At 39.0% G+C, this 25,712-nt stretch overlaps 3 protein-coding genes and 1 long non-coding RNA gene across 7 annotated transcripts; 2 read left to right on the top strand and 2 right to left on the bottom strand.

The window, feature by feature from the left end:
• Nucleotides 1-1,490: 1,490 nt before the first annotated feature.
• LOC148718694 (uncharacterized) lies at nucleotides 1,491-3,438 on the bottom strand. The gene is made up of 2 exons (XR_015994313.1): nucleotides 3,315-3,438; nucleotides 1,491-2,809 (listed from the first exon to the last, which is right to left on the bottom strand). It is a non-coding gene; the product is annotated as an uncharacterized LOC148718694 (long non-coding RNA).
• Nucleotides 1,851-17,492, top strand: LOC111328505 (uncharacterized). 3 transcript variants are annotated; one of them, XM_088741962.1, is made up of 8 exons: nucleotides 1,851-1,957; nucleotides 2,103-2,195; nucleotides 7,560-7,841; nucleotides 9,548-9,859; nucleotides 13,505-13,837; nucleotides 14,807-14,854; nucleotides 14,977-15,102; nucleotides 16,173-17,492. In XM_088741962.1, exons 2-8 carry the CDS (start codon nucleotides 2,132-2,134, stop codon nucleotides 16,622-16,624), a joined length of 1,617 nt encoding a protein of 538 aa, XP_088598088.1. In that variant the 5' UTR covers nucleotides 1,851-1,957; nucleotides 2,103-2,131; the 3' UTR covers nucleotides 16,625-17,492. The 3 variants fall into 3 exon arrangements, with proteins under 3 accessions (XP_088598088.1, XP_022788685.2, XP_022788686.2); XM_022932950.2 differs by having other exon boundaries at nucleotides 1,866-2,195; XM_022932951.2 differs by lacking the exons at nucleotides 1,851-1,957; nucleotides 2,103-2,195 and adding an exon at nucleotides 5,132-5,270.
• Nucleotides 17,493-17,640: 148 nt separating this feature from the next.
• On the top strand, nucleotides 17,641-21,431 carry LOC148718693 (uncharacterized). 2 transcript variants are annotated; one of them, XM_088741973.1, is made up of 5 exons: nucleotides 17,641-18,332; nucleotides 18,929-19,224; nucleotides 19,629-20,189; nucleotides 20,468-20,803; nucleotides 21,323-21,431. In XM_088741973.1, the coding sequence occupies exons 2-5, from the start codon at nucleotides 18,931-18,933 to the stop codon at nucleotides 21,395-21,397; spliced, it is 1,266 nt and encodes a 421-aa protein (XP_088598099.1). In that variant the 5' UTR covers nucleotides 17,641-18,332; nucleotides 18,929-18,930; the 3' UTR covers nucleotides 21,398-21,431. The 2 variants fall into 2 exon arrangements, with proteins under 2 accessions (XP_088598099.1, XP_088598098.1); XM_088741972.1 differs by lacking the exon at nucleotides 17,641-18,332 and having other exon boundaries at nucleotides 18,534-19,224.
• LOC111328552 (rhodopsin) lies at nucleotides 21,395-24,429 on the bottom strand. Its single transcript, XM_022933016.2, has 2 exons — nucleotides 23,482-24,429; nucleotides 21,395-22,731 (listed from the first exon to the last, which is right to left on the bottom strand). Exons 1-2 carry the CDS (start codon nucleotides 23,698-23,700, stop codon nucleotides 21,979-21,981), a joined length of 972 nt encoding a protein of 323 aa, XP_022788751.2. The 5' UTR covers nucleotides 23,701-24,429; the 3' UTR covers nucleotides 21,395-21,978.
• Nucleotides 24,430-25,712: the final 1,283 nt, after the last annotated feature.

Genomic DNA, 25,712 nt, shown 5'->3' with positions numbered 1-25,712 from the left:
TAAGTTTTAGCGTTCATCACATGGCTAAGTTTGGGATTAGGTCGATCCACGCGGCGTCATTTGTTCGCGAGATCACGATTCAAGCGGGTGTTTCTTCATGTAAATTTGGATGAAAAACTGTGGGCAGTAGATTGTTTCAGTTTACAATTACGTGGTTTGATTTCTAGCAAACAGCAGCCATTCTACAGGGTTACTTTTTTTCTTTTTCTTTTATCGGTGACATCTTCAAGAGTATTCAGACGCCGCATTTCTCATGAACCGAATCAAATTTACTGCATGACTTTCATTTGAAGTCAAGTACGGGGTGGGAATCAGTTTTAAGTTCTGACTGATTTTGGATCCTCTTTGTTGTTATTCACGCCCCTAAGTTAACCACTGATTCATTAGCCGTAAGGTCACAGAGGGCAAACCAACAATACTCACTTCGATTCATTCTCCTATTTAATTATTTATTTGGAAATAATATCTGCCTGTGAATCAATTTTGCCAAATTGAATTAAATTTGAATCGGTCTAAATTCAGATTTCATTTTCATCCCAATTGGCCTGAATTGGATCCCCTGGATGGCATCGTTCTTTCCTTTGGGTTAAGCACGAAAATGGCAACAGTTTATCGTTATTCGTGACCGACGAGGTCCTTTCTGCGAGCTGGATATCCGCTTCATGTAGGCTGAATTTCCAATGTAAAAATATAGTTTCCGGATCACATCAGCTGGTGTACTCTGCGCGTAGATGATTTTATGTATGTCTTCCATTCTTCATTGTCATGCAGAATCGATTTGTCTTACTCATCGACTACTGTTGGTTGAAATAAGGTCATAGTGATGGCTAATCTTCCAGCTTTTAAATTCCTGACGATGGGTTGCGGCGGTTGTAGGATAAAAAGCAGCTGGGTGTAAAAAAACAGTCGCTTAATTGAAATGTTAAGGACTACATTATTTTTCGACTTTCTCCTGCAGGATTCACATGATTAAATTTTAGAAACAGTCGGCGTTTTCATGGTCTTTTTTTTTACTACTGAACTTTTGGAACCCAGTTTTGTAACGCGGCAATAGTTCATAGGAGAGGGGGAAAGAATTAACTATCTACGATTAAATCATTTGAAGAAAATTACCATTTTTTTTTTTTTTTTTTTTTGCGGAACCTAGCTGTAAACGGATAAATTGATCTGTGAAAATTGACTGTGACTGTATCAAAGTTCAAAAATTTCCGCTAGCTTTTGTCAATTGATTTTCAGTCATACCAACGATTGCAAATTTGATCAAAAAAGGAAGAAAGACCCTGTTTCAAATGCAACGAAGTATGGTGTTTAAATCTCTGACATCCATTACTATCGATTTTGGCAACTCAAGGCTGTTTCGTCCACGCTAGAGACTGAGACTCGCAATTGAATGTAACCATGCATTAAAAACGATCGAACCTTATCATAACCTATGCCCCCTTCCTAACTTGGGGAGAATACTTGGCAACCAACAGTCATTTTGATATTGATCAGCATTCTCGTTAACTTTATTGGTTTCTAGACATATGCAAAATGATCGTTTTCAGTGTTTAACTTTCTTAAACGTACACGGCAACAAAGTGCTACAATAACGTATAGCAGAGTGAAAAGCAAGCCAGGACCACACAAAAATTACACACGGACTAAACAAAAATTATCTTAAAATCAAGAAAGTCTCTATCGACGATTGCAATATTGAGTTGCCGTGCAACGTGATATAACCCAACAAGAACTTAGTCGATCATAAGATAGACGCATTATTAATTTATTTACTTAAGCCTTATGCAACCACCTACGTATTCAGAGGACAATAATAGAATTAATTTTTAATGTAAGAATTTGATCGATGTTTCTCGTGCGTTTCCGAACCTGCTTCACCACCTTATTTTCATTTTACACATGTCAGTGTGGAGTGACTTTTGGAAGTCATCCGAACGTCTCCCAGTGCGTTTTCACGGTAACTTTGTCAGTCCATGCAGCTATTGCATATAATTTTATTAACCAACTGTCTGTAAAACATCTTTAAAATCAGTCCAAAGAAGAGATTGAAAGTAAACACTAAAGACCAAACGTCTGTAAGTCAGAGAGAATCTCTTTTTCAGCACCTGGCATAGATTCGTGAAACAGTGCGATGTTTTTCTCCAGCTATGTCGAGTTTCAACTTTTCATCATGTTGCTTCTCATGTTTAAAAAAGGTAAGATGTTCTAACTTTTCTCGTGTACTGTAATCTATAACCGCTAAAGATTTCTTCAAAAAATTGTTTAGTGTCAGGGGCATTAAATAATGTTTTCATGAGCATGGATTCTGGTGGCAGGTAACTACTCAAAAGGAAAAAAAACTAACCTAGTTTTAACAGGCTCGGTCAGCCGCAGGGGTTTTCATTTCAGCTTCTCGTTATGAATGAGCAACAAGAAATTCAAAGTTTCCCCTTTTGGCACTAAAAGAGGACTTTTTCAAAGGCATGCTTATTTAATTTAATGTATCTTTTAGCACATATGGCAACATTTAAAGGTAAATCCACAAAGTAGGAATTTTGATGCTTGTATCGGTTCCTTTAGTTTTCTACGTGATTCGCCTTCAACCCGAAAAGAAACCTTTTGTTTTCATTTTAACAAAATGATGACCAAAAGCTAATTGGAAAATCGCCATGCGCTAGCCTTTTCTGTTTATAACTAAATAGCGATCAGTAATGATCCCTGGGTTGCAGATTCGTTCATCGTGGTCACGAAATGACTTCCTATCTGCTGCAGCAGTGTCTCGCTACAGACCATGGTAAAATCATATTCTTTCTCCTTTCGGAGTCCCATTCTGAAAAAAAGTTAATATATATCTCAGTATTTATTGTGTGTTGCAACAGAAGGCCATCATGTGATCGGCATGAGTGTTATGATCTAAAGATCATCTAGTACGTAGAGAGCGGAAATTACATATGTTTCCTAAGAGACCTAATTAAGAAATTGCATGGCGATTTCGCAACCATATTTACCTTAGTGCTCTTAAGTAAATCTTAGAGGGCGCATAAAAATAAATTCCCCATAAAAACAAGCAAACGAACTAGAAAATACTGTCGAACTGGGAGTTCCAATTCAAGCCATTTCTCTTTATATATCTATATTTAGCCAGGCCGAGCTTTCCAGTTTTCCAAACAATTTACTTTTCCCCCTAGCTTTGAGTTCGAGTCAGCGGGATGATTTTTCTTTTGGCAAAGGGCACAATGAAACAGAATTGATCAATTTGTTCATTCAATATGCATAAATTAACAGTGGACATCTGAAAACTAAGAAATGAACTGAAATTGAATGTTGTCCCTAACCTTTTTGTGTGACTACTTTAAACTTTTTGCCACCTACTTCACTGTTAATAGATACCCGCAGAGGGTAAATATAATCCTGTCTGAAAACAAAGTGAACGTTTTTACCATTAGAGAGAGAGACACGTAACCTTCTTAAATGTTGTCAGACAACATGAGATAGAGCCGTCATGCTGTTTACAACAGCTGTTACCTGCAATGAATTTAAAGTAGCGTTAGGTTATAGATGCACGGAAAGGAAAGAAGGACTGTGGAGTTGTATTTGCAAAACAATTTTGCACGACCTATTCCACCTATTGCTCAGTTTTCCGGGTTTTTGGGGTTTTTTTTCAATTTTTCCTCCAAAGAATTGCCAATTCTTTGAAAGGAAATCGAAAGCAATGATATTTAAAATATGGTCTGTGAATTTAAGCAAACGTTGAAAAGACCATCTTTGGTGAGAGAAGTTTTCAATATCCGTATTTGTTGTATCTGAAGATATACAAGTGATTATAAAATTTGAGGAGAAAAGAAAATACACGGAGCAGACAAACTCTTGACTGATTACGGCCAAGACGAAATCTTCCGAATGCATTTGGACTGTGGAGATAAATCACTTGACTAAGGCGATAGTGATAAGCCCACTTAGGCCGGCCCCATTTATATAGTCTCGGATATGCGAGACAACCCTCCCCCCGAGACAACTTTACGGAGCGTTAATATGAAATTTTGTTCGGCCAGACCAGGTTATATATTCGAAAAAGTGGCGGGCTCTGGTTATAGCGTGCGCACGCTTTTACTGTTCGAGTTGTCTCGTCTCGGGAAAGCGAGACAAGGTGTTTACATGAGTAAAAGTTGTCCCACCTGCCCGGGGTTACCCTACCTGCCGAGGTGAGACAACTCGTCCCCTCTCCTACCCCCCCCTCCCTCCTCTACTACGAGTTGTCTCGTCTCGGGAAAGCGAGACAAGGTGTTTACATGAGTAAAAGTTGTCCCACCTGCCCGGGGTTACCCTACCTGCCGAGGTGAGACAACTCGTCCCCTCTCCTACCCCCCCCCCCCCCCGCCTCTACTACGAGTTGTCTCGTCTACCCGAGACAAGTTCATAACCTCATGTAAACAGTCGGCTGAATTTTGCTAATGAAGAAATAAGTGAAAAATTAGCTGGCCCGGTGTAACTCAGAGAGGGGTGGGGGGGGGGGATTGTCTTATGTACCCGAGACCATATAATACAGTGGAACCTCGATTTAACGAACCTCTACATTACGAAGTCCTTGGTATAGCGAGAGACGATTCAGTTCCAGCCCGGCTAAAGTTACAGTAAAATGTATTCCACAGAGCTTCGATATAACAAACCCTCGATATAACGAACCCTCGATATAACGAACCCTCGATATAACGAACCCTCGATATAACGAAGCCTCGATATAACGAACCCTCGATATAACGAACCCTCGATATAACGAACCCTCGATATAACAAACCCTCGATATAACGAACCAATTTCCCCAGTCCCTTGGCACTTCGTTAAATCGAGGTTCCACTGTAAACGGGGCCTTAGTTTAAAGTGGTTGGCATATCAATGCGATGGCTTCTCAACAGGGAACGTGACATTTTCCGGGATAGTTTGAATCTAATTTCGTCAATAAATTGAAACCACACCTTTCCTAATACACCGTAGAGTTGTAGGAATTTATCTGTAATGAATAAAAAGATCAATTGCTTTTTGTTAGCAACAAGGAACTGAATGAAAAGAGGTAATACTGTTCAAGATGAGAACAGCGTGGGCAGACCATAAAACAAATTTCAAGGGGATACTATTGACGAATAAAGTTCGGAAGAATAGAGCGCCTCGGGCCACTCAATTCGGCGTTCATGATCTTGTAAACATGATGGATTACCAGCGCCGCCGGAAAAACTTCAGAACTTGTCTGATGAAATACTTTTTGACATGTTCTTTGTTTCTTCTCATAACTCGAGGTAGAGTCAATGATTTTCTTTTTTATACACTTACTATTATACCGTGTTCATTAAAAGGCAAGCGGTTTTCCAGTTGTCCAAGGCGGCGAAATTCAACGATACCTTGAAAACATCTTGTCTCACAGATTTTTTATTCAACTTCTAAATCTTTTAGCCTTTGAGAACAGTCTCCAAGTCTTGTCTATGGTGTATTTCATCTCTGTCTCGTGGTCTCGCGTTTTCAGTTTTTTTTTTTTTCAAAGTTCTCAGAGTCTGAGATTTTTCATCTAGCCAGTGGTCTAGGTCAAGGGTTCCCTACTGTATAGGTAGTGAGCAATAAGCTTCCATGTCCGATCGCTGTCGTTTGAAACTATTACTGTTACTAGAAGGTGATATATTGCAAAACCAAACGGGAAAGAGCGTGCTGAAACTCTAACGCAATATTTAATTGATGTGGATGGTAAACTTACAAAACGAAGTTACATAACGACAACGAGCTCTGTGGCTGAATTTGTCTCCATTTTGCACAAATTTCAAACATGGTTCTCGTTGTTACGCGAGTCTCAAATTTTACCTTTCGGTTCCCTCACCATAAAGCCTGACTGACATCAAACTATAGTGCTTACTGCATAGAGCCAAACAAAAACAAGCTTTCGTTACCCCATGGTCTTCCATCGTATCGACCTTTCAATGAGGATGCCCCTTCAGTTTAAAATTAAAGGAGAGAGCTTTCATCTTATAATTATTTCAAAAAAATCCACTAGCGCATGATTCAAGATATTTATCAGCGGTAACAATGACTTTTTGGTCCGTCTGAATTTTTGAATGTAACGCGGTCGCCAATCTAAAGACCCACACTGATCTTTCTGGCTACAGATGCTGTTATTCCTTTTACTGTTTAGATATTCACGCCCCAGTAAAGATTTTCGAAGGATTTGTTTTGCATGTGAAATACTAGCTGTGACATGTGATATCAATCTTCAAATTAAGAATTGACGTAGTTTTAAGACAAGTTTTGCCATCTGTTTAATGATTTTCTTTCTCTTTTATTTATTTAAACAACCTTTCAGTTTCTGTGAGTGTTTTCAAGAACAAAGTTAAGCCTCTCTTTACTGGTAACTTTTTAAAGAAAAGAAATTTCACTTTGGTAGATTTCTGGGTAGTGACAAAAATCTTTCTAGAAGCCGTTATATTGCCCCAGTTTCGGTTTGTACTCAAAACCCCAAATGTTAATTAGTTATACTGGACGCGTCAGCAACGTTGTTCGGAAACAACTTGTGGCACTTCAGTAGCTTGGCTTATCAATTAAAAATCCTATATAAGAGGGTTTATTTCGTGAAGGGTGTAGGTTTACGGAGAGCGAACTGACGCACGTACGACCTGCCAACGTTTAGCAAAAGCGGCTCCAAAAAGTGATTATGGAATTAACAATTCTGCCATTAATCGGAAATATATATAATCATGGTCGATTTTCCGCATCTTATTCCATTTCAGGTTCTTCTTTTAAACAGCTAGGCAGGTCTCAGTTTAAGATTTTCAGTGATTAAAATATGCACAACTAAAGGTTATTGCCGTGATACAAATGTATACTGCAAGACGTTTCATAAGACGACCGCTATCATTGTGGTCCATTTCCTGATAATAAGCAAAATTGATTTTATACTTTTAATTACAAAGTATAATTTTTTTACAAAACGCCCGAGGAAGGTCATTTCCGCCAGGACGTGTTGATTGAAAAAATAAGCTAAAAAACCCGGTGTCAGATACAGTTTTGGTCAGTCTGTCGGTGACGGACGAGATCAGACCTGCAGGGTTTTTTTTTCTTTTAATTGGTTTTTGTCTAGGGACATTGAGGAAAGTTAGAAAAAACTATAACATAAAATTCGCGTGTTCAAAATTTTTTAAAAAAAAAAGTCAACTAATCGATTTAACAGACTTTAAAAAAAGCCGCTGCGTTCACTATTATCTGATGAGCAGTTCCAATTTTACACTAATGAAGCAGGATATAAATAAGCCGCAATTTACTCTTACGTAATTTGAACAAAAAATCTTGACACGACATCAGTTTGGAAAAATGATCATTCTAGTACCAAATACAGAATGAGTTCCTAATTCGTCTCTTCCATGCACGAACAACAGTTCAAAAGAAGCAGCCGGGATAATTTATTTCAAGAAATGAATGAGAATCGATTCGTCTATATAATTATCACAACCGTAATTATGGTTGCATTTGTCCTTCTCGATGAACTGCGTTTCATCATGGTCACTTTTAACAGACAAGTAGACTTGATCATAAGACTTTTCTTCTAGCTGATGGGTCATCCGCAGCTGACAGGAAATGCGAAATTAGGTCTTCCTGCTCTAGAGCCTCGTCATCAGGATGTCAATATACAGAACCGTTGACGATAGATCCAGACTCCAATGTAACCCTCAACTCCTCGATCACTGGGAGACTGAAACCAGGCATGACATGGAATGAGACAAAGCAGCGTTTGGAAAACAGCAGCAGTTCCACAGATATGTATTTGTATTGCTGGAGTTCGACAAAGGATAAAAACTTTTCATGTGAATGTACCTCGATACTTTTCACACGTAAGTCACCGATTGATCAAATCTGCCAGCCTTTCCCATATTGGGAGGAAAACACAACTTGGGCCCTGGGTAGGATTGAAGAGGAAGACACGGTGGGCTGGGGGGATCCCTGAGGAAAGTTTTGTTCGAGCTGTCCCGCCTAGTTTTTAGTTGAATCACTTATGATTTTACTCTGTTTAAAACAAAACCATGAGTAGGTTGTGGCACATCGAGCCATTTTACGACGTATTGACGTCGTGAGTAGTGTATTCTAATCATCCGGGTGAGGGTGGACCTGAAACTTGATTGACTTTGATCGGTAATCTGGACTGACGTTTCGTAGGCTTCACTCCAATAGGTCATTTTCGATATATTAAAATTCAAACGTTGCTCCGAGATTAGGGAGAATAAAACGAATCACATCAAGGTTAAGGGATGAATGATTAATTTCTTTTGTTTTATTCCCCGCATTGCCACAAATTTGGGACAATATGGCGGAGGCGGTTCTAGTGTTACAAGCAAAATGGCGCCGAAACAGTATAAGAAAACGTATGGGAAAAGATTGTTTTTTCAAAATAGCTGTCTAAGACTGGGATATTCTTACGCTGCGTAGTTGGAAATGCAGCCTGCATCGGTTAAAGCGCCCATCGCTACGAAAAAAAATACTCAAATTCAAACTTACCTTTTCCCAAGGTACTGGCTAGTAAACTCATAATTCTGACTCCATTTTCCCATACAAACTCTGAAATTCTGCTTCGACTAGGTTTTACAATTCTTTTGTCGTGGGAACAACCTTGTGAAGATTCGTAAATGCGTAGTTCGATATGCATCCTGCAGAAGTTTGCTCAACTAAATCGCTCGTGAACGGTCGAATATGTTGGCCCACAAATTTTCCTTTAGCCGGGAGACTCTTCGTATTTTCACGGCAGAGCTCAAAAGCTCAATATACCATTTTTAAATACCCCAATTTTAGGAAGGAAGAACACGAAAGATATAAGTCCCTGCCACTGCACAATTTGGCCGCCATTTTCCTTGTTTTGACGTCTCCTTTGGCTTTCTGGGATAGTAAGGTACCAAGCCTTTCTCTGGGGGGGTTTTACGAAAATAGAAAGTTACCTGTTCACTTCACTTCCACCGCCGCCATATTGAATTTGTCTGAAATAGGATATACCGCTGACATTTGGTACCGGGCTCGAAATTTCCCCGATTTCTGGTGATCAAAATGATCCATTTGATCTTGACTTCCGTTCAGTTTGGGGAAACGTCAGTCACTTACTAGGGACTTTAAGCAGTCAGGACGGCAACGCCACGGAAGACGTCGATTAAAAAATGAGTTTCTTCTTTTAGTTAGAATTTCGAAAATGGATGCATGTGTTTACCGTCTCATAGGGCGCCAGACCTCAAACTCAACATAACGCATAAAAGTAGTATAATTGGCCACCGCGGTTTCGCTTCGCAGATGACGCAAATTTTGGTGATTTCACGTCGTTGTTTTGCAAAGGACGGCTAATATATGTACAAAGTTTAAAACGCACGTGCTGGGCTATTGTTCTGCCAATTAGATCTATTGTTTTTCCACGTTCTCTAGTTGCCGTCGCTGTCATAGTTTGCTTAAAGTCCTTACTCAGACGATCAAACCACACAACAGACTGTTACTCAGTTCCGTCTTCAAACTAGTTACTCAGATATATGTGCGAGCTAGGAAAATGACTGCTGCTTTCTTTCAGATGCCCTTGAAATTTACGACGGCTCAAGTTCGCCAAATGATATTTTCCATGGCAAAGAAACCAGTTTAAAATGCATTTTCTCTGGATGGCCTCTGCCTACTACGGTGAATTGGTACAAGGACGAGAAACTGATCATTAACGGAACTGAGGGTATTTATCACTCAGAGGAGAAGAAAGGAAAATATCTTCAGAGCACTCTATACCTTCCCAGTGGCCGAGAAGAGCAGGAGGGAGTTTACAAGTGCAAGGCCACAAACAGTATCCCTGGATGGTCGAGTTCCAAGGCTTACGAGATAGAGATGATTCTACAGTGTAAGAAGAAAACACTAATAACAAAGTAATTTGAATATATCAACAAAGTTGAAATGGTAAATTGGCCACCGTTACGGTTATAAAAGCTGACGTTTCGAGCGTTAGCCCTTCGTCGGAGCGAATAGAGGAATTGTGGGTTGTGTGTGCTTTTAGAGGCAGAAAATGGAGCTACGTGATTGGTGGGAACATGGCAACGAGAAAAACACGAATAAATTAGGGGAATGAAAAGCGTTCGTTGATGCCTGTGGGATTTAGACGGCCGGTTTGAAAGATGAGCCTTTGTTCAAGAGTTTTGCGGCTTTCCGTGCTACCTAAGTTTAAGGAAAGACCGCAGATTGCCATGTGTTGCTTAGAATGATTGGGTAAATTAAAATGTCTAGCGACTGGTTTCGATGTGTCCTTGTCATTCCTCTCCACGTCGCGAAGGTGTTCTCGGAATCGGTCACGTAGTCTTCTGCCTGTTTCGCCGATGTAAATCTTTTTGCAATAAGTGCAAGTTATGCAATAGATTACATTGGCGGAGGTGCACGTGAAGTGATTGGTGATCTTAATGGATCGTTTGGGTCCCGAAAACTTTTTGATCAAAGTTTCAATTGAACGCAACCATTTATGCACTAGTGTGTATTACAAACATACAGACTCGCATAATTACTTATTGTATTCGTCTTCGCATCCATCTCACGTTAAGAATTCCATTCCTTTTTCTCAGTTTCTAAGACTTCGTCGTTTATGTAGTGATGACTCTGATTTCCACCACAAATCAGAGTCAGTTTGCCAGTTTTTCGATAAACGTGGTTACCCTGATTCTGTCATTCAAGCGGGTTACCACCGCGCCCAACTTATTGATCGACATTCAGCACTGCAAACGTCGCAAAAGGAAGTTCCGACCGCATTCCATTCACTCTCACGTTTCACCCTCACAACCACTCAGTTAAATCCATCATTCTTAAAAACTTTAAATTACTTCAAAATGATCCAGAGACAAGCACTATCTTTTCGCAACCTCCGCTCATTTCATTCAAACGCGACAAAAGCATAGGCAATTTTCTGGTCAGAACTTCTTTTCAGACTAATGACCAACCAGGCACTTTTAAATGCGCTCGTGCACGATGCAAAACGTGTCCTTTCATTCACAACACTGAGAAAATATCGGGACCCAAACTATCCATTAAGATCACCGATCACTTCACGTGCACCTCCGCCAATGCAAAAAGATTTACATCTGCGAAACAGGCAGAAGACTAGGTGACCGATTCCGAGAACACCTTCGCGACGTGGAGAGGAATGACAAGGACACATCGAAACCAGTCGCTAGACATTTTAATTTACCCAATCATTCTAAGCAACATATGGTAATCTGCGGTCTTTCTTTAAACTTAGGTAGCACGGAAAGCCGCAAAACTCTTGAACAAAGGCTCATCTTTCAAACCGGCAGTCTAAATCCCACAGGTATCAACGAACGCTTTTCATTCCACTAATTTATTCGTGTTTTTCTCGTTGCTATGTTCCCACCAATCACGTAGCTCCATTTTCTGCTTCTAAAAGCACACACAACCCACAATTCCCCTATTCGCTCTAACGAAGAGCTAACGCTCGAAACGTCAGCTTTTATAACCGTAACGGTGGCCAATTTACCATTTCAACTTTGTTGATATATTCAAATTATTTCGTTAGCCCCACCGACGCAGCGCCAAACGGTTTCTTTAGAAACTATCAGCCTTTACAAATAACAGAGGTTTTGGACAAGCTATTAAGAATAAAAACTAGCGACATTAATTTCAAATGACGTTTCGATGACTCTTTCATCATCTTCAAATTCTGAAAGTCAGTTTCCTTGGAGCTCTTTATATACTAGGAACGTGTGGGAAAGTCTCGTTGCATGTGATTCAAAACTCTACAATGTAGAGTGTCGAAAGTGTTAATTAACTGCTAAATAGTTTTGCTTTACATATAATGCACGATCCTCGCAGTAGATAGCGCTATTTAAGCAGTAGCGAAAATCAGACCTGAAAAAAATCAGGCCTGTACGGGATTCGAACCACTGACCTCTGCGATACTAGTGCAGCGCTCTACCAATTGAGCTAACAAGCCCACTGGGAGCAGGCCGTTGAGTTAATTCGTAATAAACCCGTGAAAGTTATAAATGTACAATGAAATATATGAAGATCATATATTTTGAACTGCGGTATAAGATACATATGATGCACGATCCTCGCAGTAGATAGCGCTATTTAAGCAATAGCGAAAATCAGACCTGAAAAAAATCAGGCCTGTACGGGATTGTACGTAGATACAAGCCTGTACGCAGATACAGGCCTGTACAGGCCTGTACGTAGATACAGGCCTGTATCTACTGCGAGGATCGTGCATCATATGTATCTAATACCGCAGTTCAAAATATATGATCTTCATATATTTCATTGTACAGTTTTGCTTTAGTTGAGTAAGATTGAGTCTTATTTTTAGGTTTCTTTTCTTGGATAAAGAGCTTTTCTTAAATTCGGCATTTTGATTTCCTACGAAATTTCTTAAGGCTGGTAAATTGTTCGAACAATCTCGGTTTGCATGTTTACATTTCGTTCTATATCACTAACTGATTCTGTCTGCCTGTTTGTATATATGATTATTTGGTTTAATCACCTGAGTTGACAATGTGAATTGGCCACCGTAGATGGTTTCATCATCATCATCATCATCCTTTATTTGTTTGAGCAGGTTAAGTTTATGGCAGCAATTTTGCTGATGGGGACCTGCTATCTTCCCCACCCATCCCACCTCATGGGAGGACATCCACCACACAGCAATCTCGTGCGTGGGAAGTTAACGTCTCCAAGAGCTGACGTTTATAGCGTTAGCTTTTTCTCTTCAGTTCACTCTGGCGAAAGGCTAACGTTCGAGACGTAAGCTTTCGACATTCTCAAGGGTGGCCAATTTTCATTATAACATAACCAAAGTAAAGCGCGCGTTCTGATTGGTCAATTTAGCGTCCCCCATTTGCCCATGGCTGTACGCTGCTGACGTGAGCAAATGCAAAGACTATTTTTCCGCGCGCGCTTGTTTTTTCTGGTCGCGTAAGATTTGTTAAATAAAAGGGAACTCTTTAGCTACAATGTACCAATGTTATGTTATAAAACAAATGGTAAACACCACAGCGTACACTATTGAGTTATGGATGCACTTGGGAGGTTTGCTAAGCACTCAAGAAGCTAGAGTCGCTCTCGGCTATCGCCTCGAGCGACTCTTACGCTTCTTTCGTGCTTAGCAACCTCCCGCGTGCATCCATAACTCAATAGTGTACACTGTGGTGTTTACCATTTGTTAATTATCAATTCAGTTGATAAGACCAAATTATCTCGCAATACCCCCCACTGACGCAGCACCACGATATCTTTAGAAACATACTCCCTTTATTCATTTGTCTGTATCATTGTCTTTATTTATTTACGTGCATCTGTCTGACTGCCTGCATCACGGGCCGCTGTGTCTGTCTATATCACTGACTGACTGTCTATTTGTCTTTATCATTATCTCACAGTCTGTCTGGGTGTATGTCTGTCTACATAACTCTCTGACTGTCCAGGAAATCTGTCTATGAGCCGAGACGATAGGAATACTCATTTTAGAACTGGTTTCGTTTTGTTACAGGTCCATCAGCACAAAGTCCAGCCGTTTTATCCCGTGAGATTCTTACCAGCGTTTTTTCTAACATCAGCCTAACATGTCAGATGGATTTTGATGGCAATTGTCCTGAGGAGTTACTGTGGTCCAGAGGAAATAACACGAGTTTTCTGGAAGATAGCAAAAAGTACAGAATAGAAGAAAGAGGAACGAGCAATAAGTGTAAGATTGACTACGTTCTTTCTATTTTCAACGTCACGGAGAACGATGAAGGCAGATACATTTGCCATTGGGAATGCGAGGACGACCCCAAGAAAGCTGTCATTGTCTTGAAAGTATTTGCTGATCTTCCTACGACAGGTAATAAATAATTCATTAATCTCGGTTTAGTCAAATTTGCGTGCAGTTCAAATCGAGGTTATTTTCGGGCCTTAAAACTTTCGACTGAAAAACAACTCGTCACTTGACTGTTGTGGTCAAAAGTCTTGACGAGAATTTTCTACAAGGGAGGGGTAGGGGACCACAAGTAACACAAGTGTCCGACATTTTGGAGGCAAAACAGTTTGTAAATAATTTACTTTTGATTTATGAGTACTTTAATATTGACATTTGATAAAAACATGAATGAGTATTCTATCTAGATCCCAGTCGCTTAGGAGGGTTGCTATGGGTGGGGCATTCATAACAGTGAAATGGAAAAACTGAGTCAGGTGCTTTTGGATAGATGCTCTAAGTTTGAAATTACAAGGTGAAGTTTGCACGTTAGAAGCAAGTGAAGAACTAGTCATGTTCCGTACAAAGCCCTCATAATAGTTTCTTAGTTTAATCAAAGTAATTACCGAGAAAAAAGAAATTTCTATGGCATTTTGTTGGCACGACTACCTACTCCGGCATTTTGTATCTTGCATGGCAGTTTGGCCGTTTACCGGTGACGTAACAAAGTGCCACCCTTTCTTAATCATCTCCTAACGATCTCATGCTTGAACGTTTCAAAGCCGAGTACAAAAATAAGCTAAAAGCATTTGTGACTCAAATAGTTATTTTTAGCGTCAACCAGTCAACAGGAGTTGTGGTTTCGAGTGGGGAGGCCAGGTTGCTGATTTTTTTTCAAAATGGTGGCGTCCATACCCAGTTGAGTATTTGGCACCCTGACAGACGATTTTTGAACCTGCTGGTTATTCTGTGAAATCTCAAATTGGGTTAAGTAGCGAATTTGTATAGTATACTTCAAGTGCAGAGCTAAAAGCGTTGATTGGATAAGTGAATATCTTTGTTACAACTGTACATGTCTATGTAAAGATGGTAGGCTTTTCCGGCTCTCATTTTCAGGAACCGTAAATCAGACAAACACCGTCTTGGCTCCCTCTTCTCGCGAGGGTAAGTACCAACCAGTGCAAAACATGGCCTTTGCGAATGATTCAATTTTTTTAAAAAATCTAATTGCGAGTTCATGTACTTGTATTTGAATTTTTTTTTTTTTGCATGTTGCCAACTGAAAGGAGGTCGCCAAAAATGGCTGCTGCCAATCATCATTCTATCAGCAGTTAGCGTGGCCGTCGTTTTCATGTCGTTCCTGCGGTTTGGTTTCAAGAAAAAGTGGACATCATCTTATAAGATACAAAAACGTAAGTTGAAAACAAATATGTTTTCATAGTATCAATAAGAGTGAAGTTTTACCGTAATGACTCGGTTTAACCCCCTCGTTCCAATAAGCGCTCCCTCTTTGGTAAGCGCCCCCCTGGAATTTGTTCGTAAGCAGCCTCGTTATCATAAGGACCCCTATCACAATGGGCTCGCCTATTCTCAAAAAAGGGCCCTGTTTCGAGTAAGCGCCTCCTAGAGGTATCAAAGGTATATTAGTAAGCGTTCCGGACGATATATCGAATCATTACGGTAGTTCCACTTTTATCAGTTTACAGATGAACGCTACATTTTTAACGTGCAAATCGTTTATTACAGAAATGAAACGTTTGCTGTAGACCACGGCCTTATTCGAAAAACTGCTTTCTGGTCATTGTGCTATCTCACTCATTCTACTGCTGTTCTTGTAATTATTTCCTTTCATGAAATTTACTTAACCTCTTTCATAAGGACACTTTTATATCGAGATTGCGCTCAACAAATAGGCTATTTACGAGTTGTTAATAGCCTCACTTTCAAAATGAGACTAGGTGCGAAAATTCTCTGCTGAAAATGAGTTTATTAATTTATTTATTTATTTATTACAATTTAATGGCAATTAACAAAATAAAATAATTACTTATAACAAAGGAAATGGCATAAGGATGGTCTGTAAAAGAGTCCAAGAGCCCATCCTCAGACAGACTACCTAACTAAATATTTAGTTTGAAAACATAATTCAATATAATTGATCTAATTAATATAATTAATTAAAATCTGATATAAAAATTCTAAAATATGTGACTGAATTTTCGGTAATTTTACCAGTGTAGTTGGGTTTCATTAAGAAGTTCCTCACACCCCGCTTAAAACGTGAGATACTATATAATCACATTGAAATTAATTTCCATGTCAAATGATTCGACATTGACCTCTATTTAAGGCAGAGGCTCAGGGCATTCCGGAGATAGCCCCTTCGGGTTTCACCATTAAATAGATCATTCCCCCTTACCACATGCTTTTGGATGTAGAGTGAAAGAAATACTAATGTTATATCTATTTTTCAAATTCATAGTGGAGGGCATCAAAGAAGGAGATCTCATGAATCGACTATTTATCAGCTTCAGCTCAAAAGATTTAGCCTGGGTCAACGAGAATCTTATTTCAGTTTTTGAGAAGCATTCCATAGCTTACAGTATTCACAGCCGGGACTTTGAGCTTGGGAGGCCAATCGTCCAAAACATGGCGGACAATGTGTATGGCAGCCGTCAGGTTTTGATTGTTTTATCTCCGAATTACCTCGCCAGTAATTTCTGCCGGGAGGAGCTGCATATGGCCATCCAGAGGGGGATAGACTCAGGAGAATCGTCACTAATTCTTGTGATGATCAACAACTTGAAGAAAAAGCAACTTCCGGCTGCTTTGAGAAACAAAAAGATGCTGGACTTTGACAAACATAGGAAAAAACAAGATTGGGAGGAGAAAATACTGCGTGAAATCATAGAAGGGAAAACTACGAGTGTTTAGAAGCCAGCCGGCTGCAGTGTTAACGTTGCTCGTGCTCGAGTCGCGGAAGGTTTAATGTCATTACTTTTAAGTAGATAGAGTAATTTTTCCCAAAGATTATTTTTGCAGAGACGGGTAGATATGAGCAATATTTGATAAGAGGGAAATTAACAGGATTGCTTTCTTCTCTAACATCATATGCAATATGCAAAGTAATAAAACCAAACTCGCTCGTAAAGCGAGCCTTCTCCCAAGTTGGCTGATGCGATTCCTACAGTATTGATTTCAAGATACTCAAAGAAAAGCACTCGAAGTAGTTGTAGGTAAGTTAGTACCTAATAACTTTTACCTGGCTTTTAACACCACGTTTTTGCGTGATAGTGTACTTTCATTTGGTATTGGTCTTCCATGGTATAAGATCAGAAAACATGTTAAAATGATAAATGCGAAAAAGCTGTAAAATAATCGCTCTTTAAATCGTTGTGCTGTTAAAAGTTGATAAAATTGTTGCTGAAATGTGTAGTTTAGGGTTAGGAAGGAATTTCTGCAAAAATTTCTTGGGTTGGGTTTAACGCTAAAAAGGAGGTGTACTATCATTTTGAACATCATTATTTCTAGAATCATTTATAGATATTTACCTGAGCCTGAAAAAGACAACTGCAATACATATAAGAGCTAACAATCTAAAAAATATGTAGGAAGTTGTGAGCTGCTTTTAACTCAGTAAGTAGAGTAAAAGCTTTAATGTGTCGATGTAGTTTTCACAACTAATTGGGGACACCCAACAAAAACTAAGTAAATTGATGGATAAGATAAAATGGAATTATTTACAAATAAGAAATTATGTATAAATGTATAAATTGTACATTAAAAAAGTAGGTATATAAAATGTGGTCTCTGAGAGTTGCACAGGTCACAGCAGCCATTGTTGTTGTTTCAGAGGGACGCTAGGTCTTTTTTTCCTGATGTTCTTTTTAAAGATTCAATATTCAAGGAGCCTTTCAATTTATTGTCCAGTTTTGACCATATATGAGGTCCTAAGAGAATGTTTTCCATAGTTAATAGAATTATAAGTAGGAATTTCAAAATCACCGTTTCTTAGTGGAAAACTAATGCCTTTCTACTTAAATAGTTCGCGAAGATACTGTAAAGTATCGTGAAGAGAAACAATGCATTTGCCGTGACCGAATCACACACTTGAAAACTGAGACCAACTGAAGAACATTTTTCTACTTTAAGAGCAAGTTTCCATAACATTGATAGTGACTGAAAATAGGTCACGATGCTTCTTTGTAACAAACTGTGCCTTCCATTCTTTTTTTCATTTTCTCTGATCGTAGAAATGTTCACGAGTGAGATTTTTTCCCAGTTTACCGGAGCATTCAAGTGATAATATCACTGAAGGTACCTTGCGTTTCAACCTGCGCATGCTTCTAACCGCAATGGGCGCGCGCGCGATGACGAAATAAACGTGCGCTACCATGGCAATTGAAAAAGATCAGCAAATATACAGATGATCTGATCTGCAGCGCAAGGATCGAATTGGTGATCAGAGAGTGAAGCTAATTAAGATTTCAAAACATTTCTTGTTTTCAAATCTGGTCAAGGCCAGGAAAGATAGAGTGTTATTGTTGCAAATTTTAAAGTTTTGGAAAAGAAACAACGACTTTATTCACGGCAAAAGAAAATTTTAGATTGAGCGCACTGAGCGAAGACTTAAACTGATCAGGTAAGTGGAAACTTTTCACTGCGTTTTTTTTTTTCCATGTTGTTGTTGTTGTTTGCGGGTAAAGTAGTCCAGTCCCGCTCATCGTTCTGAGATAGCTGGAAAAAGCGAAGCAATTTACACTCTATTAGAACAATTCCCTTTCCATAATGAAAAATTCTAGAAACAAAACTAGGGCGTCGAAAATTTGTTTGATCGGTGAAAAAGTGCATTCTTCGGTGATTGCATTATTGCATTAAAACGCTATTTCCTGCAAACGATGGAGCCTCTTGCACTCAAGAGAAACAAAACAATTACTTCAATTTGGTTATTGAACTGTTGTTAGAAGAATCGCACTATAGAACTAAGCAGAATTTCATGCTCTGATTATGTTTGCTCTCATGCCTTGGAAAAAGACTTTCCTGCAGAAGTCTGATTGTGATTGATAGTCACCTTAGATAGATAAGTCACCTTAGAAACAAACATTCTAATGGCGACGAAAAACCTCTCTCATCTCCTTGATTGATTCTAAACCGAAAGTTTGTTAACTAAGCGAGCTAAATTGATGTGGAAAAGCATCAGGTTATCACTTGTTTTCCAATCCCTTCTGTTTCACTCAGACATGTGGTGCAACTCATCAAATACCAGCGAACCCTCAAAGTTCCCGCAAGAAAACTCCACAGATTCATATCTGTCGTATGGCGGTGGAAAACTGCCATCGGGCTTCATTTTACAAAAAAATTTCCAACAGACCCCAAACAAAAATCTACTGGTACCTCAGCCTCAAATCCAATACTACACATGGAGTAATCCAGCACAACTGATGAATTATCCAGTTGCGCATGCTTCTCACATGGGCCCAGTCCACGGGCAGATGCCCTACACGCCTTATTCACAACAGCCACTTTCAAATGCGGTAAGTCAAAGTTATGTTTGTTTAAAAGCACCCTCATGACCTTCCACTTACCATAAAAAAATGTGCCAACGTCCCTAGTGATTGTCGCAATTAGTGAATCAGTTTGATTTCAGGAATGAGGATCCTTTAGAAATATACCATTGTGAAGGGTACAGGATTAATGGGTTAATTCATACCATTATCGACTCATCGGTTGAGAGAAATCTCATTATACTATTTACGCGTTCTCGGTGCAAAAGTAGTCCACATTAGATGTGATATCAGCTCATCATTATAGGGATTTTTTTTTAAGAATCGAGACAAGGAAAAAGTATCCCTTTAGTTTTCCAAACATTTCAATGCAAGCTTTAATTTCGTCTTGACAATTCAAGCATATTGAACATTGTATTTTTCCTCAAAAACAGGGAAAGACTGTACTTGTCAACAAATTTAACAATGTACGTCAGGATAATGAGTTCCTGGCCGAGGAAATGGAAGAGCAAAAGCAAAGGAACAGCTTACTTATGCAGCGTATTACAGACTTGCAGAAAGAATTGAAAACTGTGCAGCAAACCGCTGCTAATCTCTACAACGAATGCCAGTCCATCGATGAAACATGTGAAAGATTTTCCAAACAGCTTGATGAAGAGAAAAATAAATTGTCGGAGACTGTGACAAAAACGAGACGCGACATTTCAAAGGTTAAAGTTGATGCTGAGTTGGTGGCGACTCTACGAGAGGAGAAAGACAGATCTGTTTTGGAAATCGCGCGTCTCCGTGACGATGTTATTGATGCTGAAATTGACGTCGATAATCTGACGATAAAATTCCAGTATGAACTTGGAAAAATGGTGATATTTCCCTTCTGGAAGCTGGAAGAGGAAATTGATAAAGTTCTTCCTCGCTGTGGTTTAAAATCCTATGTTGAGGAAAGCAGCAAAGAGCAAATTGGTAACAACATTAGTGGCCGTTTCTGTCAAGAAAGGGTAAGTGATCCGATCAAAAGTCATATTTTTTCCCTTCCATGAGAACTGCTGACGCGACAGTAGATTACTGCCAAACCAAGATGGCCGACGGATATGACTCTTGTTCTAAAGCTAACTCATTGAAAGAAGATGGGTCGAAACTTGACAAATAGGTCACACCCAGAATTTTCTGCATGTACCAACTGTTAAGTATTTGGTTCTTGTTAGTGGTTGAACTTAGCTGACTTTTGTTGTTAAATGCGATACCTAAATGATCGTTCTTTTTCTTACATTAACAGTTCCCATCAGGCTCCAATGAGAGCTCAGAGCGAAAAACGTCGCACGACAGTTTGGAGGAAAACTCGGCAGAAAACTCTGCAGAACAGTCAGGGAGTAGTTCCCGAGAAAGCTCAGAAAAAGATAACGAATCAGATACATCACAAATAACAGTCATAAAAATCAACATTCCGGCAGAACATAGTTGCTCTGTCGACAGAAGTTCGTCAATGAATGAGTCTGTTTCGAACCAATCCAGTCCTCCATCTGTCAATGATGGTTGCGTGGAAACTGGCGGTGAATTTGTTGAAGATTTGTCATTTGCTCACAGTAAAACTCCAACAAAACCGGGAAAAAAGGTAAGCGTATTCACTGCCTTTTAGGGTGTATATCACTGAGTCTGTATGTTTATGGTTTATAAATGCCATTAGATGATAAAGTTGTTTTTTGCTTTCGAATCTCTGAGATAGGTCAAGTTATGCAATAAAAAAACTGGTTCTCAGTCTCAAATGTTCAGTTTTTGAGATCTTGACGTAAGCTTTGAAGTTAGTTGACCTCACCTTTCAACATCACAAAATTTGAACAAGAGAGGTTTGTTGTAGAAAACTATTCTGATCTCGAAATCGCTGAATTGTACCGACCCGTGGCTTGATATATCTGAGTACCTTATTGAATGGCCTGGATACCAGCATTCATACAGACCCAAATGTGATATGTGATTGTTTTAGATCCCGGATTAATTTTCTATTCTAATTGTCATCACATATTAGCTCATAGGATAATCCCCGCCGCCCCCCCCCCCCCCCCCCCAATTTTTTACCGCTGGATGTTTCCTTCAAATGTACCTGAACATGCTCTCTTTTCTTTCCTATTGACAGATTCGCAAAACCAGTCGCTTCACTCGATGGTTACGGAGACTTTGCTGCATGACAAAGAGAAACAAGGACCAATGAACTTGTTCAATTTTATTAAGAAAACAGATCTGGAATATTTTAACTGTTTATTACTGATTTTGTAACCGTTTACAAAATGAATGAAATGTTTAATATGTAGGGTGTTACGCAAAGCGGAAATGAATAAAATATTTAATCCCGTTTCGTTTTGAGACTGCAACGGATACCTCTAAAAACTGGCTTTATTAACTTTTTTTCAATTTTTTTTTGTTGTTTACCAAGCGTAAGGACAAGATGGCTGGATATTAGCTGGCTTCTTTTTTGGCGTCTCGGTCCATGAAAATGGGGAAAAAAAGAACGAAGCAACTGAGAACGAGGCAACTGAGAACGAGGCTAACATCCAGCCATCTTGACCTCACGCTTGGTCAATAATGTATATTATTAAAACACGCTTACACCGCCTTAAAGATTCCCGCTCAACTCTTGTAAGTATCAAACGCGTAGAAGTAGGATTTAAAGTTTCGTAAATGTCCCAATATTCTGCCACCTGACATCTAGATAGTCGAGCAAAAACGAAAATATGTTAGGGACTATAGCCAGCAGTAGAGTCTTCTAGTGATTTCTGTGGCCTGGCTTCAATGTTATCGTTTTTCTTTCGTTTCTTCCTCAACAGTAACTTTGGACATGCAACAGCAAAAAGTACTTATGATCGCCAGTCTGAACTTTCTTGCTATATCTTTCAATGTATCTTGAAATTCAGGGTGTTTGAATGCATAAATAAAAGGATCGCATGCGCTATGCAAGTAAATCGCCCAAAAAGATAACTGCCCTAAAAAATCGGGCGGATGTTCCAAATCTTTGGTTGTGATAACCAAGAAGACGAAAAACGGAGTCCGGCAAACTAGAAATGTTAGAATCACAATTGACATAGTCATACGCAGTTTTGTTTCCAAGGTAACGGGCGCGCCTGCGACCGGTGCTGGTGAGATGGATGACGTCACTGCCATACGCGATTGGTGTTCATGCAACGCTTGTAAAATACTAACGTAAGAAAAAATCATAAAAACACAAGGAAATAAATAACCGCAAAACATCAGAGTTATGTTGTACGAAATATCCGCTCTGTTTGTTGAGTGGTAGTATTCGCAGTTGAAAATGTTTGAGGTGAATTCGTAGCGTCCCCATTGTATCGCGGGCCCAGTGGCGAGGAATATGGAAGTAATCCATGCGCATAGCACCATAACGAGGCAGCGGAAGTTAGTGAGAGACTTGTTCATTGGTAAAACGACAGAAACGTACTGGAAAACACACAGCGAACATATTGTAAGCACGCTGGCCATAGCGAAAAGTGTGTTTATGAAACCGTTGAAGTAACAAAAAGATTTATCGATGGTCTAAGTGGAAGTAAAGAGATGATAGATGGTTACGTGCTGTTTCGTCTGTGAATGAATACTTAAATTCCTAACCTGGCTGTGATTATCTGGCGTAAGATCAAAGTAAAATCGTCCAGGTTGGGTGTACAATTGAGTTTTTTGGAAAGGTTCTAGGTTAATCATTCTGAGAGAAAATGCTAAGGAACTTTAAGGTGATTGGTTACTTCCAAACCAACAATATGTAATTAAATTTGCCTCCAGTCTTCGACCGTAGCTTCAAAATAATATTACCGGCACTGAACATCGGGCTCGAGAGTAAAGATTTAATAAATCACTTATGATCAGCACGCAGCATTAAAAGTGGTAGAATTTAATACTGGTAACATTGATTTAATTGTTAATCTAAAAACAAATTTTGTTTCTTCGTTTGTTTTGTCCTCTTATTTTCTGTCCTTTAAAGTAAGAAAGAAACACCTTCGCAAACTACTCGCTCAATTTTCTATTTAAACGCTGGCTTTACGCCCTGATTGGTAAGAGCATATACGCAATACCCGTCACTTGATTTGTAAAAAAATGGAGAAATTAATTTACTGTGATCCAAGCCATGGTATTATTTCATATCCAGCAACGATAACGAAAGAAAACTGGAATAAAATTAATTCGTTTAACAATGAGCATTAGGGTGAGCGAAAAACAGCCATCTGATGCATACAACAGAGTTCACAAGCTTCTGCAACTGAACCAAGCATGCAAGATACAACAAACACTGACCTTTTCATGGAAGAGAACTGTTGCTACAGCAAAAGGCATGCAAGACGCCGACATTCCAACATCAGCAATCGCTAAATTGACTAACAGCAGATGCAGTTGGTTCCGCATAGAGTGATTCCAAAACACCACGAGACACACGGAGATGTTACCAAGGATACCAACAAGTGTCGTGATTCCAAGTAATATTCCAATGATAAGAATAATACCGGATAATGGCATGCTTTACACAATAGATGCTCAACAACTCGCTTGCTCTTGGATAAACAACTAAAGTAATCTTAATGATCTTAGACTAAAATTCTTTGAATCTCGGTGATAAAGGAGGGATGTTTTATAAGTCCTCTAGAACCAAGTAAGCTGCTTTGATGATATTTCAGTTGCTGGTAATTTGCGCGTGATAACTCAGCCTTACTTGAGTCCAGTTTGATTTTTACTCGCCTTTCATTAATAAATTGGCTTGAATCTTTCATAAGCCCCGATTTTGAGTGTCCTCATGATTATTACACTGTGTAGAAACAGCTTGAACGTTAATCATCCGTAGCAAAGCAAGGCATCCAATAACCATCATCAAGAGCTGAACTCAAAACAACGACTCTTTAGACCGCGCAGTCACCCAGAAGCGATCTCAATAAGCAAGTTTGATGCCAGTTCGTCTCAATGGTCGCTGATTCCGTATTTCAGGCTTAAGATGTTAGTCTGTCTCTTAAAAGTCAAATCGTAACACAAAGTAAAGACAACACGATATTCTCTGAGACAATCGACGATGAAAAGTCCTGTAATGTTTCTAACAACTCGGCTTCATCTGGATTCTTTTAAGCACTAAAAATGTGTAACAGAGTAGACTCTTTCCAATGGAAGAATTTTCACCGATGTGTAAAATTAAGGAGCTGATCTTTTGAGTTTTTTTTGTTTGGACTACGCGATGAAAATTTAGGTTAGATTGTTTGATAGTGAGGTGGAGATAGTACCTGTCACCACCTGCTTACATCAATTATCCTTCTAACGGGTGATCTTTCAATTGAAAACAAAACACGAATGCTTAATTTGTCTTACAGAAAAAATGCACTTTCAGAAATTTTTGATAAAAATTAAGATACCCCAGTTTGTGTTCCCATGGTGACCGCTAATTATTATTTTTTTTCTTGTAAGTAAGTAACCAGTTGTGGCAAAACTGTCAAGGAAGTTGGAAGATTAAGCTTTCTCTGGACTAGTCTCTCAACGGTATTGTTTATTTTAGCGGCAGAAGATATATAAAGTTCGTGCTAAACAATTTTTACCCAGCATTGAACTCTTCATTTGTATTTTCTTCTCGTGGAAACATAGAGAAACAAATCACGGCCGCGAACCTAATTTATTTAAAACCTTGATTTATTTCAAAGCAAAAATTTGAAGTAAAACCAAACGACATTTCTACCGTTCAGAGGTTATTTGATCTGTCAGAGAAAAATAAAAATTAGTGTATTTCAAATTTTCAGTATGATTGGTCAGGTGATTATATATACATAAGAATAAAGGCTGATAGTTTCTAAAGAAACTGTTTGGGGCTGCGTCAGTGGGGGTAACGAAATAATTTGGAAATATCAATAGAGTTGAAATGGTAAATTGGCCTGTAATCGTTACGGTGGTTAATTTACCATTTCAACTTTGTTGATTATACGCACACTCTGATTGGGCGAGAACTGTGTCAGATCTTGTCGTACCCGTAGTCACCCCGCCGTGAGGTACTGTAATACTGAAGCACTTATTTTGAATATGGGCAGCGTGAAATGTTTTTTATGGAAATACTGCTGTTCTAATTATCACAATCGATTTAAGGTTAAAGGTTGGAGCATTTGTTTTTGCCTTTCTTAAATTGCCTAGCTATTTATTTTCCATCATACACAGTCTTACTTTCTTTTTATCTTTCTTCTTTTTTTTTCTTTCTTTCTCTTTTTTCTTTTTTATGGAGATCCTTGATTTTTAAGCAGTCCTCTATTTCCAACGCCATACCTGACGAAATATCCGAAAATTCAATATTTACACAGAACTGTAAGTTCAGAGGCTATTCTAAATTTACTAGGATTCGGTACTCAGTCTTTCGTCCGTTTGGCCCAGTTAAAGTTTTCGACAGCAACCGACAAAAGCCCGTGCATTTTTGGCTAAGGTTATCATATTGATTTCAATTACATTTTAGGGTAAGGTGTTTCTTGATCGAGCTAGAAACAAAGATCGTTAAAATTTTATACCAAACT

The sequence above is a fragment of the Stylophora pistillata genome, chromosome 12, assembly GCF_964205215.1.
Source record: "Stylophora pistillata chromosome 12, jaStyPist1.2, whole genome shotgun sequence".
Classification (NCBI taxonomy): Eukaryota; Metazoa; Cnidaria; class Anthozoa; order Scleractinia; family Pocilloporidae; genus Stylophora; species Stylophora pistillata.
The sequence above is the reverse complement of the archived record's forward strand: the minus strand, read 5'-3'. Positions and strand labels throughout refer to the sequence as shown.

Bases quoted from the DNA above. Each gene is read 5' to 3' on its own strand.
- LOC111328552 (XM_022933016.2), bottom strand. From the start codon at position 23,700: ATGCCATTATCCGGTATTATTCTTATCATTGGAATATTACTTGGAATC. The intron at 22,732-23,481 runs GTCAGTGTTTGT...ACTTCCACTTAG, and splicing joins CAGTTCTCTTCCATGAAAAG to ACCATCGATAAATCTTTTTG.
- LOC111328505 (XM_022932951.2), top strand. From the start codon at position 5,180: ATGATGGATTACCAGCGCCGCCGGAAAAACTTCAGAACTTGTCTGATG. The intron at 5,271-7,559 runs GTAGAGTCAATG...CTTTTCTTCTAG, and splicing joins GTTTCTTCTCATAACTCGAG to CTGATGGGTCATCCGCAGCT. The intron at 9,860-13,504 runs GTAAGAAGAAAA...GTTTTGTTACAG, and splicing joins GATAGAGATGATTCTACAGT to GTCCATCAGCACAAAGTCCA.
- LOC148718693 (XM_088741972.1), top strand. From the start codon at position 18,874: ATGTGGAAAAGCATCAGGTTATCACTTGTTTTCCAATCCCTTCTGTTT. The intron at 19,225-19,628 runs GTAAGTCAAAGT...CCTCAAAAACAG, and splicing joins AACAGCCACTTTCAAATGCG to GGAAAGACTGTACTTGTCAA. The intron at 20,190-20,467 runs GTAAGTGATCCG...TTACATTAACAG, and splicing joins GCCGTTTCTGTCAAGAAAGG to TTCCCATCAGGCTCCAATGA.